At 36.4% G+C, this 18,304-nt stretch overlaps 2 protein-coding genes across 5 annotated transcripts in view; one reads left to right on the top strand and one right to left on the bottom strand.

Moving 5' to 3' along the window:
- Nucleotides 1-4,212: 4,212 nt before the first annotated feature.
- Nucleotides 4,213-17,844, top strand: man2b1 (mannosidase, alpha, class 2B, member 1). Of its 2 annotated transcripts, none has more exons than XR_013818535.1 (22): nt 4,213-4,341; nt 4,686-4,788; nt 5,065-5,238; nt 6,182-6,375; nt 6,451-6,583; nt 9,606-9,751; nt 9,837-10,036; nt 10,127-10,247; nt 10,335-10,413; nt 10,496-10,605; nt 11,250-11,357; nt 11,559-11,675; nt 11,780-11,962; nt 12,839-12,936; nt 13,228-13,470; nt 13,558-13,659; nt 14,276-14,363; nt 14,533-14,613; nt 15,919-16,058; nt 16,152-16,301; nt 17,148-17,244; nt 17,324-17,844. XR_013818535.1 is itself a non-coding variant. In XM_079844139.1 (22 exons), exons 1-22 carry the CDS (start codon nt 4,249-4,251, stop codon nt 17,431-17,433), a joined length of 2,952 nt encoding a protein of 983 aa, XP_079700265.1. In that variant the 5' UTR covers nt 4,213-4,248; the 3' UTR covers nt 17,434-17,844. The 2 variants fall into 2 exon arrangements, 1 of the variants encoding a protein (XP_079700265.1); XM_079844139.1 differs by having other exon boundaries at nt 15,837-16,058.
- Nucleotides 17,813-18,304, bottom strand: part of trmt1 (tRNA methyltransferase 1) — a 15,501-nt gene continuing 15,009 nt past the window's right edge. For 2 of the 3 annotated variants that reach the window (XM_079844141.1, XM_079844142.1), the window contains exon 16: nt 17,816-18,250. In XM_079844141.1, coding sequence (XP_079700267.1) covers nt 18,173-18,250 — 78 coding nt within the window. In that variant the 3' untranslated portion in view covers nt 17,816-18,172. Of the gene's footprint in view, nt 18,251-18,304 lie in introns of all 3 variants that reach the window. The other variant, XM_079844140.1, reaches the window with a different exon arrangement.

Genomic DNA, 18,304 nt, shown 5'->3' with positions numbered 1-18,304 from the left:
TAAGTTGTAAGGGAAAGGCTCAACAGTGTAATTAATTATAGAAATTAGTTACAGTTATAATTGCAGGTATTTTTTAAAATATAAGTGCAATGTAAACACATCTATGTAGACAATAAGTGCATTGTATGATTAATTTACATAGTAGCTAAAGACACTTAATATATAGTGGGACTACGTTTTCTAGATTAAGGGCCCTATAATACACCCGGTGCAATGCGGTGCCAAGAGCGGCGCAAGTGTTTTTTTGCTTGTTTCAGCCCGACGCAGTTATCATTTTCACTTCCAGCATTTGCACCTATCTGTGCACCCATGGGCGTGCTGGTCTGAAAACGAGGTCTGTTCAGGCGCATTGTAGGCACTTTGCTATTTTGAGGCAACTGAAATAGACTGGAGAATAGTTATTACTAACGCGCTCTTTAAAAAAATATTGCGTCATTTACACACACCTATGACTCATTAAGAGACAAGGTACAACCCTTTTGGACCATGCGCCTGGCACGCCGACCATTTTTTCCGCCGTTAAACTAGCAAAAGTGGATTCGGACATGCCCTAAGTGCACTTGCGCTGTGCGTTTTAGACCATGCACTTAGATCGTTAAAATAGGGCCCCCTGTAGTCAATAATTGTATACCGTGATAATAAAAACTCATTATTTATCAACAAAATGGCATATTTAATTTTGTTTTAATCATTTAAATCTTCATGCCTTAAAATAGCTTGACTGTAACAATTCCCTTGCTCCATTTAGTATATGCAGATTCATGAATATGCAAATTAGCCCCACCTCCACTCACTCACACTAGCTCAGAGATCTGGTCAACTTTTCAAAACGCTGAACAACGGCAAGTGGAAATACAAAGTCAGTAGACTGATTAAACCCAGCCTGATCTGCAACTCAGTCTGGAAACCCGTACATTCTCTTCTACTGCTTTTGTTACACTTTTGCGGGAACCAATCACAGACGGATAGAGAAGCGATGGGTCGTTGCCCGTTGATCTCGCCTCTTGTGGTCTGATTGGTTAAAGGACTATCCAATTGCGTACAGAGTCATTTGAATTATGTTTGTTTATCACGCCTCTTGTGGTCTGATTGGTTGAAGGACTATCCAATTGCTTACAGAGTCATTTAATTTATGCTCGTTTATGCTCGCGTGTGCAGTAGAAAATACAGAGCAGAGTCCCCGGACCACTGTTCAATCTTAAATTGAGCTTGATCTGGTGATAGCCAGACAACAAAGTCAGTTTATCAGAATGGTAATGCATTTTATGTATCGCAATCACGTCGCACAATGTCGGACACATAACAGTATTAGCCTTTTGCTTGACTATGTTATCAAACAGCTAATAATGTGTTGCTAATGTTACACAAATCATGTTCCATTCACCATCTCAGTCTACTTTCTAAAATTCAGCATCCTTAGAAACGCTTTGAACATCATAGAATGTCAGTGGAGAAAGGCATATAGTTCATCATAACATCGTAATATACTGTACATCATATTAATAATCCACCCGCTATATTGCTAAATATACACAGTTTTGCATATCAACAGAAAAATATACCGGGCTAACCTGGCTTCTCTTGAGACTCGCCTGCTTCAGAGAATAGTTAACGATATGCTAAAGCCCGCCCACACGTTGACGTGATTGGTTACAAGGTAGTTTGTGACGTAAGAAACACCACTGCAGTTTTTTTTTCACTGCAGTTTTTAAGGAAATATACAGCAATTGCACATGGCTTGTCTTAAAGCATAATGAAAACACCACAAAGACATATAAACAACATTAAAAACTTGATTTTCACCGCAAGGTCTTTAATAAAGGAAATTACCAACATGATAAAAAAAAAACATTACCTTCTTCAGGATAAAAGCAAACATAATAACACACCAGACACAAACACAGTGTGATAGGGCTAGTTAATGTCACTGCTTGTCTAGACCTAAAGATTAATCGTACCAATTCTACTTTGTTGTACAAAGAGCAGAGATTCCTCACAGAGATACGACAGCCACAGTTTGAGACTGAGTGAAAATATATGCAGCAACATGATCTTGGATTCCTTTCGATGTGGCTCATCCCTTAGCTTGTCTTTTCATGAAGAGACTAAAGTGTGAACAAAGACTTTAGTCACAGAGGCTCCCTGCAGATCTTTTTTCTTGGGCTCATGCTGAACTGCCTTGTAGGCTTTTCTTGGGTTTTCCAACAATATAAAGTTGAAGTTTCATGAACAATTATGGAGGGATAACCACAGAGTCATTCTGTAGTAGGGGATATGAAATTGAATATTTTGATTGATCCTTTGATCGTGCATAGTCTGACATTTGAGATGATGATGAATGACTTCTAATGGTGTAATTTATAGGCACTTATATGACATAATGCTCAAAATGCCTGTTCAAGTAAATGTCCTCCCTTACAGCGTCATTGTCAACTTATAGAATGATAAGCCCTTCAATAATCAGCTTCTTTAACGTGAGGTACTAAAAAGTCAACTGATTGTAATGTTTTTAAAAACCTCTCTGCTTTGTTTTTGAAGATTTTTAACCATAGATCTTCATGTCTGGGGAATGTTAGCTATTTGTAATGGGAGTCGGGCAGTAGATAGATGGGGTATGTGACTCCTGCAAACCCATGTGAAGGAGGGGGAAGGAAATAAGGAGTGAGGGAGAGTTAAGTAGATAAAAGGTGAGGTCACCATGGCCCCAGCCGCAGACAGATGAGGCAGTAAACCACAGCTGTAAAAGCTTCCTCCCTTAATAAGAGTAACACAGAGCATTTTAACAGCAAAAGTAACACTTTGTGAGCAGGATATTGACTGAAGCAATGTAATGTAGAAAGTCATCATACCCTGTGAAAATCTTCACCTTTTGTCATATTACACCCTGGAAAATAAGTCTAACTTTTTTGAGCTGTATGTACACATTATATCCCTCATCATCAAAGTGAAAATAACATATTAAAACATTCTGAAGGATTATTATAAAATTTAAAAACTTGAATAACAGGGTTGGAAAAGTCATCAGTCCCCTGATTTAATACTTTGTAGAGCCAGTTTTTTGCTTTCATTACAGCCATTATTCTGTTTGGATATGTCCAGCATTGCACACTTGGGGAATATTTGCCCATTCTTCCTTGCAGAATTGCTCAAGTTAAGTCAGTTAACACCAGATTTTGGGTGCTGGGTTTGCTTTTTTGTCAAACATAGCACTAAAAGCAAGAATCCTTTTAAAAACCTCAGCACTTTCCAAAACAATGGCTTTTCAAAATGTATGTGGAAATTTGTCCGATATTTGACGCAATTACAGGCAGAAGCGCAAAGTTAATTCTGCGCTCATTTGATCTAATATTTGATGTTTTAAAAAAATATATATCCCGAATTGTAACCCAGCTGGTCAATGAGGTACTAAAAGTAAGTACTAAAAGTATTAAAGTACTTTTTTACACCAGATATTTTTAGTTATTTTCCATTATTTTTGCACAAAGGATGTTTGATAAATACAAAGATACAAAAATTAAAATAGACAAACATAATTAGCAAATTTTTTTTTTAAATATGCTAAAAATGTGAAGTAAATAGTACTAATATGCTTTAATATGTGAATCTTTATAATTATTTTTCTTTTACTTTTTCACACAATTAAGAAAGTCTGAAACAATACAAAACATAAAGATAAAAGTTATAAATAACTATATTTGATATTTAATCATGCTAAAAATAGTTTAAATACTTTCCTTACTTCCTTATTATAATATAATATCATATAGTATAATAATATCTTAATTCCTTTCTTGGTAGTCCTGTATTTTTTGTAGATATATTTTTTTTATTGAACAAAGGCTTTTCTTTTATTTATTTGTAAAATATGGGATCAGAAGTGGTTAATGCTTTATGTTTATTCAATTTTTAATTCAAGTTAAAAAAAAAATAGATTTTTATAATGGATAATATAATTAATATATAATATAATATAATATAATATAATATAATAAATATAATATAATATAATAAATATAATATAATATAATATAATATAATATAATATAATATAATATAATATAATATAATATAATATAATATAATATAATATAATATAATATAATATTAATTCCATTGGCAATCCTGTATTTTGTCGAGTTTTTTTTCTGAACAAAGACTTTTATTTTGTTTATTTCTAAGAGATGGGAGCAGAAGACACGTGACATAACACAAATTCGTCTGTCATATGATTGTAGCTTCATTTTCATCATGGCTACGCTGCACATCGGTTTTCTGCTCCAGCTGTTTTTCTGTCTTGTGTTTTCTCTACCGACGGGTCGAAACTCCATCTGCGGTTATAGGGTGAGTTTTGGCTTGCTGGATGATAAGTTCTTCGTTGTAGGATCCTTAAGAGAGATTTGAGTAAATAAACGTAAGTTGCCACTCAGGGAAATAAACAAGAACAAGAACATACTATTGTTTATTTTGTTTTATATTTTAGTTTCAAATATCAGTTGACCCAGTTATTTTAATTTCTCAACTATATACAGTAGTTCTGAAATATGCAATTTTGGCAGATCAATGATGCATATAGGAGCTTATCTCTCAGTAAAGTAAAAAGGAAACAACTGTAGAATGAGGAAGTGAACCTCTTGTATGAATTATTGTTTCTTTCAACTGTTGATGACCTTGTTGGATCTTTGCAGTCATGCCCAGCCACAAAGCCTTCCATGCTGAACGTCCACCTGGTTCCTCACACACATGATGATGTTGGTTGGCTCAAGACTGTGGATCAGTACTTCTATGGAGGTGAAGTTCTGTTCATGTCAAGTGTTTGATGTCCGTAACATGCATTGATATGGGAGTACATCACATTCTTCATGTGACTGTCAGACTGTCCATATTCTGCAAATGACTTGTGTGCTGCTTGTCATATGATATGGCATTGCTTTGGAGTGGTAATGTTTAACCTCACACCATAATACACAACAAAATTGAAAGTATTACTGGTACCAGGGCTTGTTCAGGCATGTAAATAAACCACAAACCTCAGTGTTTTTATTCCAGTCATTGTCATTTTTTCAGACCGAAACAACATCCAGCATGCAGGTGTCCAGTATATTCTGGACTCGGTGATAGACCAGCTACAGAAGGATCCAGCCCGACGTTTCATCTACGTAGAGACGGCCTTCTTTTACCGCTGGTGGAGGCAACAGAGCCAGGACACACGCCGAATTGTAACCCAGCTGGTCAATGAGGGTGAGGACCATATTTATTTTGGGGTTGGCGACTGTGGATGTTCCTGAGGATGAAAAGTAATATAAAATAAATAATGACACTAACATTGTGAAGTTATGTAGAAAAAGTACTATTTATGTGTACTTTTACTATTTATGATTACTATTTATGAGTACTTTTTAGACCAAATCTTTATAGTTATTTTCCATCATTTTTGCACAAAGTATGTCTAATAGATATCAAAATAAAAAACAACAAATATATTTTAAAATATGAAAAAATGTGAAGTAAATAGTACTAATATGCTTTCCTTACACCGTGAATCTTTATAATTATTTTTCTTTTTTTCCACAATTTAAGGAAGTCTGAGACGATATAAAAAGATCAAGATAAAAATAATTTTAAAAAAAATTTGTTTCAGAAAAATTACATATTTAATCATGCTTAAAATATGAAGTATAAAGTACTAAAATACTTTCCTTACACCCTGAATCTTTATAATTATTTTCCATATTTCAGGATGTCTGAAATGATAAAAAAAGTATTTAAAAAATCATTAAGAAAATATTAATAAAACACATTTTTACAAAAACGTATTTAAAGATGCTAAAATGTAAAATGATGTAAAAGTACTGAAATACTTTCATTATTTCCTGAATCTTTAAACAAATAAAATATAATAACGTTTTTTAATTTTTTATATATATGATATTTAATCATGCTAAAATTATTAAGTGAAGTACTAATATACTTTCTTTACACCTTGAATCTTTTTTATTATTTTCCATATTTGTGAATGTCTGAGATGATAAAAAAAATTAAGAAAATATTTTTTTTTTACAAAAGCATTGTATTTAAAGTTGCTACAATTACCTGAATCTTTTAAATATATATATTTTATTCAAAGTAAAAAATATTTTTCACAAATGTCATGAATTATATCAATTTCTTTCTTTTTTCATAGGTCGCCTTGAGTTCATAAACGGCGGCTGGTGCATGAGCGATGAGGCCACCACGCACTACAGCGCTGTCATAGATCAGATGACTTTAGGGCTGCGATTCCTGAACGACACCTTCGGCGAGTGCGGGCGTCCCCGGGTGGCCTGGCACATCGACCCGTTCGGACACGCCAGAGAACACGCCTCCATCTTTGCTCAGGTAATCATAGCACATCATATGAGATTATGAACTGGCATAGTGGTGCTAATGACTCTTCCCTTTTGTTTTTTACAGATGGGCTATGACGGTTTCTTCTTTGGCCGTTTGGACTACCAGGACAAGGCTCGCAGGATGAAGACCAAAGAGATGGAAATGCTCTGGAGGGCCAGTGAAAGCCTGACACCACCTCTCGCTGATCTCTTCACAGGTACTAATCTGTAAACTAGGGCTGCAACTAACGATTCTTTTTTTGGTTGATCGATTAATCGTATAAATCGTTTATTTTATTGACAAAACACATTATTCCACATCCTGCCCAATGCTGTCCTTCAAATAAACGTGTCAGCTGGGTGCTATGAAAACACACATAGTGAATATATCTAACCTTACAAAAACTAGCCATGGTTTTACAACGAATAAAATAAATAAATAATAATAAATAAATATTATTCCATGGTAACCACAAATTAACCATGGTTTTGCTTCAAATCCATAGTTTAACTATGATATTTGTGCGGTTATAGGTCATATAAGGTCATCAATACGTCAAAAAACATGGTCTTACTATACTGCCCTACAAAGGCTAAGTGCAGTAACTACGCAAACACCTAAACTGAGAAAAATGGCTTTAAAGTTTTTACACCAGCCAGTCAAACATGTTGTGGGTAGATTAGTGGTAATGCATTCATGTATTGCCTTCTTAGGAAGAAATTTTTTATTGATAAAAACCATGACCACCGATGTGATCTTTGACCCCCAAAATGCAGATACTGCACTCTGCCTTTGAATGACCTTAAACAACTAAAACACTATTGCAAAGGCAAAGTGCAGTATCTACAAACTAAATGTGTTCATCCAACTTTTTTCATGCTTCTTAATACATGTTTATAGTAATAATAAACTTTATATAATACAGAATTTTCATTTTCGGTTGAACTATCCCTTTAATATGGCCATACATCATTTCCTAGAATTAGAGGTTAGAGAGTAAGTTAACTTACGTATGCTTCTTCTCCCTTTAGCCTAACTTCTAAGCTTTTCTCAAACATGTAAATTTCCTGTTTATGCTATCTACACCCTTAAAGCAATAATTAATAATTAAAATATAATTATTATGTATTCTTAGCTAGACTATCTGTGAAATCCAAAAAACTGATTGGCACTTTTTTTTGTATATTAAGTAGCCTACGAAATTAGTGCGTGAAAATAGAGTACTTTCAGTACATTATGCAAGTGTACTTTTCTCCTAGTGTGCTTGCTGTCGGCCCGGCTGCGCTCGTCCGGTTGTCACCTGCTGACTGGCGCCGCTAACTTTTAGAGTAACTTTGTCTAACAAGATAACTTTACCAGACCCAGCTAACTTTTGAAGAAGTAACCCCTGTCAATACAATTGGATTAGCTGCCTGAAACGGAGAGATGTCCGAATCAACAAACACCAACGTGATTAAATCGGATTATCATTACGTTGTCAGAGGATATTGCCTTTAATAGAGCAGCACAGGTATAAGTCAAAATTTGCTAGCGGCTGGCTAGTCAATGTTAACTGATTATAAAGCTTTCAGTTGCCTTACTATGAGTTTATATTTTGCTATCTTCCTTACCAGTCTTTGAATATTTGCGTTTTAACGCGAGTTCAACCATCATTTGGCTGCGGGATTGTGCCATGGTAGGCTTGTTGTTTCTGTGTGTTACGATCGGGGCAAACCGCATAAGTTACAATCCCCATTCGTGACAAGGCTGAAACCGCAGTATCTGCGGTGTCAAAAACGGGGAAACAAAGCTAGAACGCAGTAACATCACTTACTGCGGTTTGCCTTGGTATTGGCTTGGATTTTGTAGTTACTGCAATTTTGACATGCTCGTTTCTCTAAAACTGGACAAAATTGAACCAGCAAACTTTGTCACAAGACAGAACAGATGTCACAAAGCCCATTTCAAGTCTTAACTCAATTTTGACCAAATGTGTAGTTACTGCGCTTTGGCTTTGGACGGCAGTATAGTAAAAACATGGTTGATTTTCGTAAGGGTATATCTGTGCTATACATTATGTGCAAAAAAGTTACTACGCAAAAGGACAGTTTAAATCCCTACATTAAAATTATATTAAAGGAAAAAAAAAGAAAAAAAAACTCAGTTATCACTCAGATAAGAGGAATGTTCTGCAGGAACACACACATTCGCAATGGACAAAGTAACTGTTTCTGTAATTTCTTTATCCTGTAAATAGACTATAAGAAACATCTTGCATTTATATTCAGTTACACACTGGTATCCCTTTACAGTTACTAATCTCATAAAATACTTGAATTACAAGTTGACTTTTAAACCTAAATTTAGTGTCCAACAGCAGATATTTCAGCTAAATGGTTGATTTTGAGCTGAGTATTAAGTGTCTCCCTCTACTGTGTTCTGTCTGTATGATGCATATGCGCGCCCGCCACTCGCTGAGTGAAATTTGACGCGCTGAATTAGTAACATTTACAGATACGGATATAACCTGTAAAATTAACGTTTTGCGCTGATGACGCACACGCATCTGTCAAAGCGCATTCAAGGGTAATGATAAACACTAATGCACCTTTATTTATATAGTGTTTTTTACAATGCTGATTGTTTCAAAGTGTTAAACAGGAAAATAATGCAACAGAATTTGATTCGGCTGTACAGCCGCTCTGGAAAACAGTTATGTCATCTAGCTCAGTTCAATTATCATATAGTGTCAATGCGGGCAGATGAGTAATATAGTTGAATATTTAGTGTCGCCAACTAAGCAAGCCAAAAGCCAAAGGCAACAGAGGCAACGGTGGCAAGGAACCAAAACTTCATCAGGTGACAGAATGGAGAGAAAAAACCAGGCTCAGTCGGGGGGCCAGTTCTCCTCTGGCCAACGAACAAACAGTGTATGATTATGATTCAGGCAACATTACAAGTCAGAAGTCATATTAGATTATAATGTTTTATATTCTCATGTTTTGGGCACTTGGGACCTTTCCCGCTGCAGCTTACTCCACTCCACTATTTTTAGATACATTTTGTCCATAGAAATGCTTTATTCAGTGTTGTAATTTGGCGCGACTGGTGGAAGTTTTCTGTGCACAGAGGGCAGACCCGACTAATCGACAATGAGAATCGTTGTTGATGATTTTCATTATTGATTAGTTGTTGCAGCCCTACTGTAAATGGGTTTATTAGTTCTTTTAAATGACTTAACGCATGTTTCATCTCTAAAGGCGTCCTCCCCAATGGCTATAACCCTCCTGAGGGCTTCTGCTGGGATCAGTCATGTGATGATGCTCCCATAAGAGACGACCCAGACCTTGAGGACTACAATGTGGATGAGATGGTGCAGAAGTTTCTCAATGCTTCCTATAAGCAAGTAAGTAAACATAATTTCTGCAATGTGTGCAGTTCACGTGTCTGTGATTAGCATGGAGGTGCCATCAAGTGATTTCTGTTCCCAGGCTGCCTTTTATAAGACAAACCACATCATCATGACTATGGGTTCAGACTTTCAGTATGAGAACGCCAATCTCTGGTACAAGAACATGGATAAGCTGATCAAATATGTAAATGCCCTGCAAGCTAAAGGGAGCAAGGTGAACGTGCTTTATTCTACACCGTCCTGCTACCTGCAGGAGCTCAACCTAGCCAACCTCACCTGGTTAGTGTGCATATACAGCAAATACATTTCTAAGAGCATATCTCTCAGATGTTCTCTGTGACATTTTCTTGTCTTGGCTGTTTATAATAGGCCTATGAAGACCGATGATTTTTTCCCCTATGCTGATGATGCTCATGATTTCTGGACGGGATATTTTACCAGCCGTCCAGCACTGAAGTTATATGAGAGACTGAGCAACAGCCGACTACAGGTGATTACCACAACCTTCCCATCTGAAAAAAAAAATGTAATGTCTGCAGTGTTTTAAAATCGGTAATGTTTGGCTTTGCTCTTCTAGACATGCAACCAGTTGGAGGTGCTCGGCGGGCCCAAGTCCACATCGGGTCCGTTTGGTGAAGGGGACAGTGATACTATGAGTAAGTCTACATCTGTTGTAAAGGAATCACTTCTGTTGGCTTTAATCAGTTGGTCTGTTTGAAATATTATTCTTTTTCTCAGAGAGGGCGATGGGTGTGGCCCAACATCATGATGCTGTGTCTGGGACAGAGAAACAGCATGTGGCAAACGACTACGCCAGGAGACTGGCTACAGGCTGGGCACATTGTGAGGTACAAAGATAAAAGATTTATTCTGTATGTCTTTCTGTCAGATTGTTTCAGGCTAAACCTAACTAAGCATTATTTATTATTAGTGGTGCTTGCTATATATCATACAGATTATTAAGGCGAGGTGTGCTGTTACAATTCAAATTTCTACATCTATTTCCCAACTGTCTATTTTTCTCTTAATGTCAATTTTAGCGTGCTTTTTCGGCATGACATATTTTATATTTGCATACAAATATAAATGAACATAAATTAATTTTAACAAATGTTTTGCCACTCTGCCTATTTTATTGCACAAAACATAATATAACATGACAGTAACAAATATAAAGGAAATGACACATACCCCAAAAAAGGATAGTATCTGGAATAATTGGTAATAAATGCCCAGATATTGTAGTTATTGTTGTCATCGCTGTTATTGTCATTATTATTAGAATTATTATGGTATTATTGTATTATTATTATGGTTATTTTATATCTATATCCACGTTTTTCTCTTTCCTTAACATTACCAGACAAAATGAACCAGGAAAACTTAAATAATAATAACAATAATTACTATTACATTAATCTATTGTATAAATTATCACTGTGCCTATGCACATGTATGTGTTTTGTTGTCCACTCTCCCTTTTTTGTTGTAGGTGCTGGTTGGTAATTCTCTGGCTGTTCTCAGTGGCTCTGAAGCTCCGCGTGTGTTCTGTGAGAATCTCAACATTAGTGTGTGTCCCCTCACAGAAAGCAGCCATAAGGTATGATACACAGTAGAGCTGCGATTAATTGTAAATGACAACGGTTCGCCTGTGCCTATTAAACCTTTGCCAAAACCTTTGACAGCTGCTGCTGAGCCAGAGAGAGCAGCTGTCATGTATAAGTGTAAAACTGCTTCACAAACAGTGTTTACATTCTAAAGTGACTAAATTCTGATCATTCTTTTTCTTAATCTCTCTCAGTTCTCTATGAATGTGTACAATCCTCTGGGCAGGACTGTAAGCTGGCCTGTTCGTTTGCCTGTCAATGGTTCAATGTACAGTGTTACTGATGCAAACGGGAAAGCAGTGGACAGTCAGGTTGGAAACTCTGTTTGCATCACTTACGTTTGTATGCGTTACATTTATAAAATCAAATCAATAACTTTTCCTCATCTCCCTCCACTTCTCTTGCTGTCGGTCAGGTGGTTCCACTGTCTAAGTCCACACAGGAAGTGAGACAGAACAGGGGTTATGCTAAAGGTGAGCTGGTTTTCCAGGTTGAAGCTCCTCCTCTTGGCTACAGTACATACATCATTTCCATGGTTCAGGATGAGCCTCCAGCATCCAGCTCCAAACCGACAAACACTCGCTCCATTCAGAACAAGGTAAATGGAGCAGCATAAGTGGAAACTATCCATTTAAAATCCTCACTATTATTACAATTTAAATGAACTTTCCTATTTGAATATAATTTAAAATGTAATTTATTCCTGTCATGGCATTACTCCAGTCTTTAGTGTCACATGATCCTTCAGAAATCATTCTAATTCTAATTGACGTGCCATCCATGTAAAAGAAAACGTGATTCATCAGACCAGGCCACCTTCTTCCATTGCTCTGTGGTCCAGTTCTGATGCAGCCTCATCAGACGATGGACAGGGGTTAGCATGGGCACCCTGACTGGTCTTTGGCCATGCAGCCCCAAACGCAACAAACTGCGATGCACTGTGTATTCTGACACCTTTCTATCAGAACCAACATCAACTTCTTGAGCAATTTGAGCTACAGTAGCTCGTCTGTTTGATCGGACCACATGGGCCAGCCTTCGCTGGCCAAGTGCATCAATGAGCTTTGACCGCCCATGACCCTGTCGCCGGTTCACCACTGTTCCTTCCTTGGAGCACTTTTGATAGATACTGACCACTGCAGACCGGGAACACCCCACAAGAGCTGCAATTTTGGAGATGCTCTGACCCAGTTGTCTAGCCATCACAATTTGGCCCTTGTCAAACTCCCTCAAATCCTCTTGCTTGCCCATTTTTCCTGCTTTTAACACATCAACTTTGAGGAATTTTTTTTTCACTTGCTGCCTAATATATCCCACCCACTAACAGGTGCTGTGATGAAGAGATAATCAGTGTTATTCAATTCACCTGTCAGTGTCACAGCATCATAATGTTATGCCTGATCGGTGTACATGCACTAGTTCATGTTTCAATTAGCATAAATAATAAAAATCTATTTTTCTGTGTGTGTTTTAGTTCTTAAAGGTGACCTTTGACGACACCACGGGTCTGTTAAGCAGTCTGACAAACCTGGAAACGCAGCAAACCATTCGACTCAATCAGAACTTCTACTGGTCAGTTTAGGCTAATTCAGAATCAGTCTCTCCCTTCCAGTTTCTGTCTACCATGTAGATGGATTTGTTTATATGATTTTTTGAAAATGTACCATTCTAACACTATTTTATTTTTTGAATTACCTTGGAATACAAGTAAATACTGAACATGTGAGTATGATAATGACTCTGCACTGTACATTTTGCTTGTGAATCTGCATTTAATGGATTGAAAGGAATCCTTGTCATGTTTCATAGCATAAAAAGTGAATCATAAAAATGTTTTTTTTGTGTGCTTCTTGGCACTTACAGGTATAATGCAAGCGCTGGGAATAACAAGGAGAGCAGGCAGACGTCGGGGGCTTACATCTTCAGACCAAATTCATCAGAAACCTTCGTCATTAACAAGACTGCTGAAATACAGATAGTTACGGTGTCCAGCGTAGTTCAAGAGGTGAGGCAGTGGTTCAGCCCGTGGGTGTCTCAGGTTGTCCGTTTGTACAAGGACCGCAGGGAACTGGAACTGGAGTGGACCGTGGGACCCGTGCCTATCGCGTGAGTCAACATACACATGCAAAGGATTTTGTTGCGAAATGAAAGTAAGGCATTTTTTCTGAATATCAGCTCTCTTTCTCTTTTCAGGGATGGTTTAGGGAAAGAAGTGATCACTCGTTTGGACACAGATATCGAGTCCTCTGGATATTTCTACACTGATTCCAATGGCAGAGAGGTTTTAGAGCGACGGTGAGGAGATTCAAATGGAGAACTGAAGAAAGAAAAGAGAAATTACAGATCACATTTTCCTTCAATTGCTTTTGAAAGTTTCTTTTAATTGCTATTTGTTGTTTGTCATGTACGCTACTGTTCAAAAGTTTAGGGTCAATAATAATTTTTTGAAAATGAAATTCTCAAGGATGCATTAAATTGATCAAAAGTTTTAAAATGTTACAAAGAAATTATATTTCAAATAAATGCTGTATCAAAGAATCCTGTAGAAATATAATATAGAAGAAATATATTTGGAAATATAATGGTTTCTACAAAAGTATGAAGCAGCACAACTGTTTTTAACATTGATAATAATAAGAAATGTTTTTTGAGAAGCATATCAGAGATTTCTGAAGGATCATGTGACACTAAAGACTGGAGTAATGATTCTGAAAATTCATCTTTGCCAGCACTGGAATAAATTACATTTTGAAATATATTTAAAAATAATATTTCAGAATATTACTGTTTTTGATCAAATAAATGCATCCTTGGTGAGCATTAGAGACTTCTTTCTAAAACATTTACAGACCCCCAACTTTTGAACGGTAGTGTTGTTGTGAAAATTATCTTAGGAGCTTTGTCATTGTAGGAAAGATTATCGGCCCACTTGGGATTTGAAGCAGACAGAGCCAGTCGCCGGAAACTACTATCCAATCAACTCTCGTGCTTACATCAAGGCAAGTGGCGTGCAGCCAATCATGTCAGCTGTCTTGTCGTTTCTTTGTATATTTTGTCTTTTTATATGTCCTTCATCCCCGCTTTCTGTTGTCATTCATATTCTCATAAACAGCCTTGAGTCGCCATAACATGTCAAGAAATCTAATATGTGTGTGTGTGTGCATTTAGGATGACAAGCGTCAGCTAACAGTTGTGACCGATCGCTCTCAAGGGGCCAGCAGCATCTCTAACGGCTCGCTGGAAATCATGGTAAAATAAAATGATCTTTCCTTCTCTCTGTCAATCTCTCTATCTCAGTTCACTTCAATTTAAAAATGCTTTACTGGCTTTAATACAGAAGGTTCAGTGTATTTTCAGAAAGTAAAACGTTAAAGCTACACTGTGTAACTTTTTTAGTTTATTCTTAGCTAAAAACACTTAGTTCTTTCAAAAATATATGTGCTCATTAATGTATATTTACTTCTTTCAAGTAATAAAGTATTCTCGTAAATTTATAATATGCCATTGAAAATACATACGGGTGAGGGGTTCGAATGCCGGTCGCCATGTTGCCCCTCCATCTTGAAAGTACATTAGCCAAAGAGGGACATACCCGTAAATTCAAGCTTCGCATTTCGCGTTTTAACACTCAATGGCACCGTGTCGAATGTGGACAAGGTCGAACTGGAAGCCATGTTAATCTTGGACTAAATCGGCCACCGTAGGAGTTAAAACGAAATCGGAATTGAGAGGAATAGAAACTATTATTCACTGGATGGTCATATACCCTTCCACCGCTAGATGGGGGAAAATATCACACAGTGTAGCTTTAATGGAGGAGAACAAAATCTAAAATAAGTTATAAATGAAAAGTAAATAAACATAAAAATTAGTGTAATTTCAAATTAGGATTCCTTTTTCCTTCAATATTTCTCTTTCCACATTTCACAAACTTTCAAGTAAATGTTTATAAGCAAGACTTCACAAAATCATTTTATTTTTATGAAAGGTTTTAATTTAGTTTTTGTTTTGCATTCTGATTTTTGTAGTTTTGCTTTTTAATTATTTTTATATAAATTATATTATATAAATATAATTTATAATACAATGAATATTCATATATATATAATATATATATATTATATTTGTATGCATTTTATTCTTATCTTTTTTTGTATGTAAAGTACCTTCAAAATCTCCCTTTAGGGCGCTATATAAATATATTTTTTATTATCATTATTTATGACATGGTCTCTTGTGGAAGCTTGTTTCCACCACTGAATAAAAAAAAAAATTTAACATTTTTTTTATCTCAAAATTCTGACTTTTTTTCCCCTCAGAATTGTATGATATAAACTCACAATTGTGAGTTATAAAGTCAGAATTGCAAGATATAAACTCGCAATTGTGAGAAAAACTGAAAAACATTTAAGATAAAAAGAATGATCTTTTACAAGGTTCCATAGTCTAACAGCTAATACATTCTCTGTCAGCTGCACAGAAGACTGCTGTATGATGATTTTAGGGGGGTGGGAGAGCCTCTCTCTGAACCGGGTGAGTTTCTCCATGGTTTAGTTGCCCGAGGGCGTCTGCTGCTGACCCTCACTCCTCCAGACATGGCCGCAGATGTCCACAGACCCCTCGCACAGGGCATGGTGCTCCAACCCCTGCTCTCCTTCCAGGACGGTACACCTCCCGCCAACACTAAACTGGAGGTTTGTAGAGGATCCGTGGATGGATGAACTGAACTGGTTCCTTATTATAAGCTTAAACTCTTTGTAAATGACTGATCATTCTCTCTCCCATAGTTCTCAGCGCTTCAGGCTGCTCTGCCCCCTGCTGTTCATCTGCTGACAATGTCTCAGTGGGATAAAGACTCTGTTCTAATTAGGCTGGAACATCAGTACCAGGCCAAAGAGAGCAAAACACACTCACAGCCCGTTACAGTCAACTTACAGGTAACAATCACATGATTGTGTTGCACAGGGAACAAGGCCTGCACATAAAGTCTCAGAACAAACATCCAAAAGGGTTCTGGTGTGATGCAAGATCATACTGTCCTCCAGAATCATCTTCTAACTATTTAAAATATCTTTATGCATTTAGCACTGCACTAAGCTAGTTGGCTAATCTTTTAGCTTGGGCTCCTAGGTTAACTGAAAGCTTTTAGCTTCAGTAATGCAATGCAAGTAATTTAAAATACATTAGGTATAATGCAAGTGCTGGGAATAACAAGGAGACTCACATTTTTCATTCCCACCTACACACTTCCAGTAAATCCCACAGTCAAACACTGATTGTGTTTCACAGGGAACATGTAAAGCATGTTCCACAAAACCAGTCATAAGTCGGGCAAAATTATCGATTTTTCTTTTATGCCAAAATCATTAGGATATTAAGGAAAGATCATGTTTCATTAAGATATTTTGTAAATTTCCTTATGTAAATATATCACATTTTATTATTAGTTAATTTGGACAACTTTAAAGGCAATTTTCTTCAATATTTGGAATTTTTTTTGCACCCTCAGATTCCAGATTTTCAAATGGTTGTATCTTGGCCAAATATTGTCCTATCCTAACAAACCATACATCAATGGAAGGCTTATTTATTCAGCTTTCATTTTTTTATGGTCCAGGATCACATTTTTATAAGAAGCAGTAAGGCACTTAAATCACTGACTATACCTATTGTAAATATAGTCAGTTTGAGTCAATCTTGAGTGCCTTATAGATTATAATAAAAAATACAAACTATAAAAGTAATCATGTTAATACTGATACATTTTCTTTTTGTTTGTGCAGAAGCTTTTTTCTACTCTCGAGGTGCTCGGAGCGTCTGAGATGAGTCTAGGGGCAAATCAATGGAAAGACGACATGAACCGCCTACAGTGGAACACAGGTAACAATTGTTAATTACTCTAATTTTATCTGAAAGCTCATTTGTTAAGAAGTTAATGCTTGATGTGTTTGTCTTTCAGAAAATAAATCAAAGCCCCTTCCTCTCCGTGTCAGAGACCCCTCACCATGGGAAGTGACACTAAACCCAATGGAGATCCGCACCTTCCTGTTACGGGTACGACAGCCGTAGAAGGGCATTGAAGTCGGATTATCTAAACTCCACCTGGCACTGATTTATTAAGAGCTGAACTAGATGATTGATGATTTGTCCGTGTACTTTCATTGCATAATACCAAAATTGTATCATTTTATTTTTGAAGAATGCATATTCTTTGAACTGCACTGCCATATGTTCATAAAGATGTATATGATCTACAAATATTGATTTCTTCTGCATTCATCACATGAGCTGTTTTGGTTCGCAACTGGCCAAATCAGCATCTTGTATTTCTTCTGTGCTGTCAACACATTGCCTAAAATTCATTTGTGCAATAATTTTGATTGTATTTTTCTACCGTGCCTTTCATTTAAAAATGAAATTTTTAATGAATGAACTGTGGCATAAATGTAATGACCAGAAATAAACTGTTTTTAATTGATACATGCTGTGTACTGCTCATCTTGAATACACTACGAAAAACACACACACATTCACTTAGTATTTATTTGCCAGGTGAAAATAAAACATTTTGAAAGTAAAACTATTTCCAAGAATAAAAAATACGTCCCCCTGATTCGTGGGCTGCCAGGTAAATTAAACTTGTCTTGCACAAATCCAATTAACAAAACGAGCTTTAGGTGCAAATCTGCACAGAACTTGTGAACAGAACTGCAGACATTCAGACAGTTAAGAGAAATTTAATTTACAAGTCATAAAGTCCCAGTCTTTAACTCGCTGTGTGATGTAGATCTCGTAGTGAGAAAACCAATTAGTCCATCTTGTCCTCATTAGTTTCTTGCTCAAGCTCATGTGAATAGCAGCATTTGTCTCCATGTGTACATGTTCCCTAAAAAAGAAAGGAAGAATAGCATTTTTATTTTAGGTAAAAAGAGTTGCGTTT

This window comes from Gobio gobio (assembly GCF_949357685.1).
Source record: "Gobio gobio genome assembly, chromosome: 19".
In the NCBI taxonomy this organism is placed as follows: domain Eukaryota; kingdom Metazoa; phylum Chordata; class Actinopteri; order Cypriniformes; family Gobionidae; genus Gobio; species Gobio gobio.
This window is presented reverse-complemented; position numbering and strand designations above follow the sequence as displayed.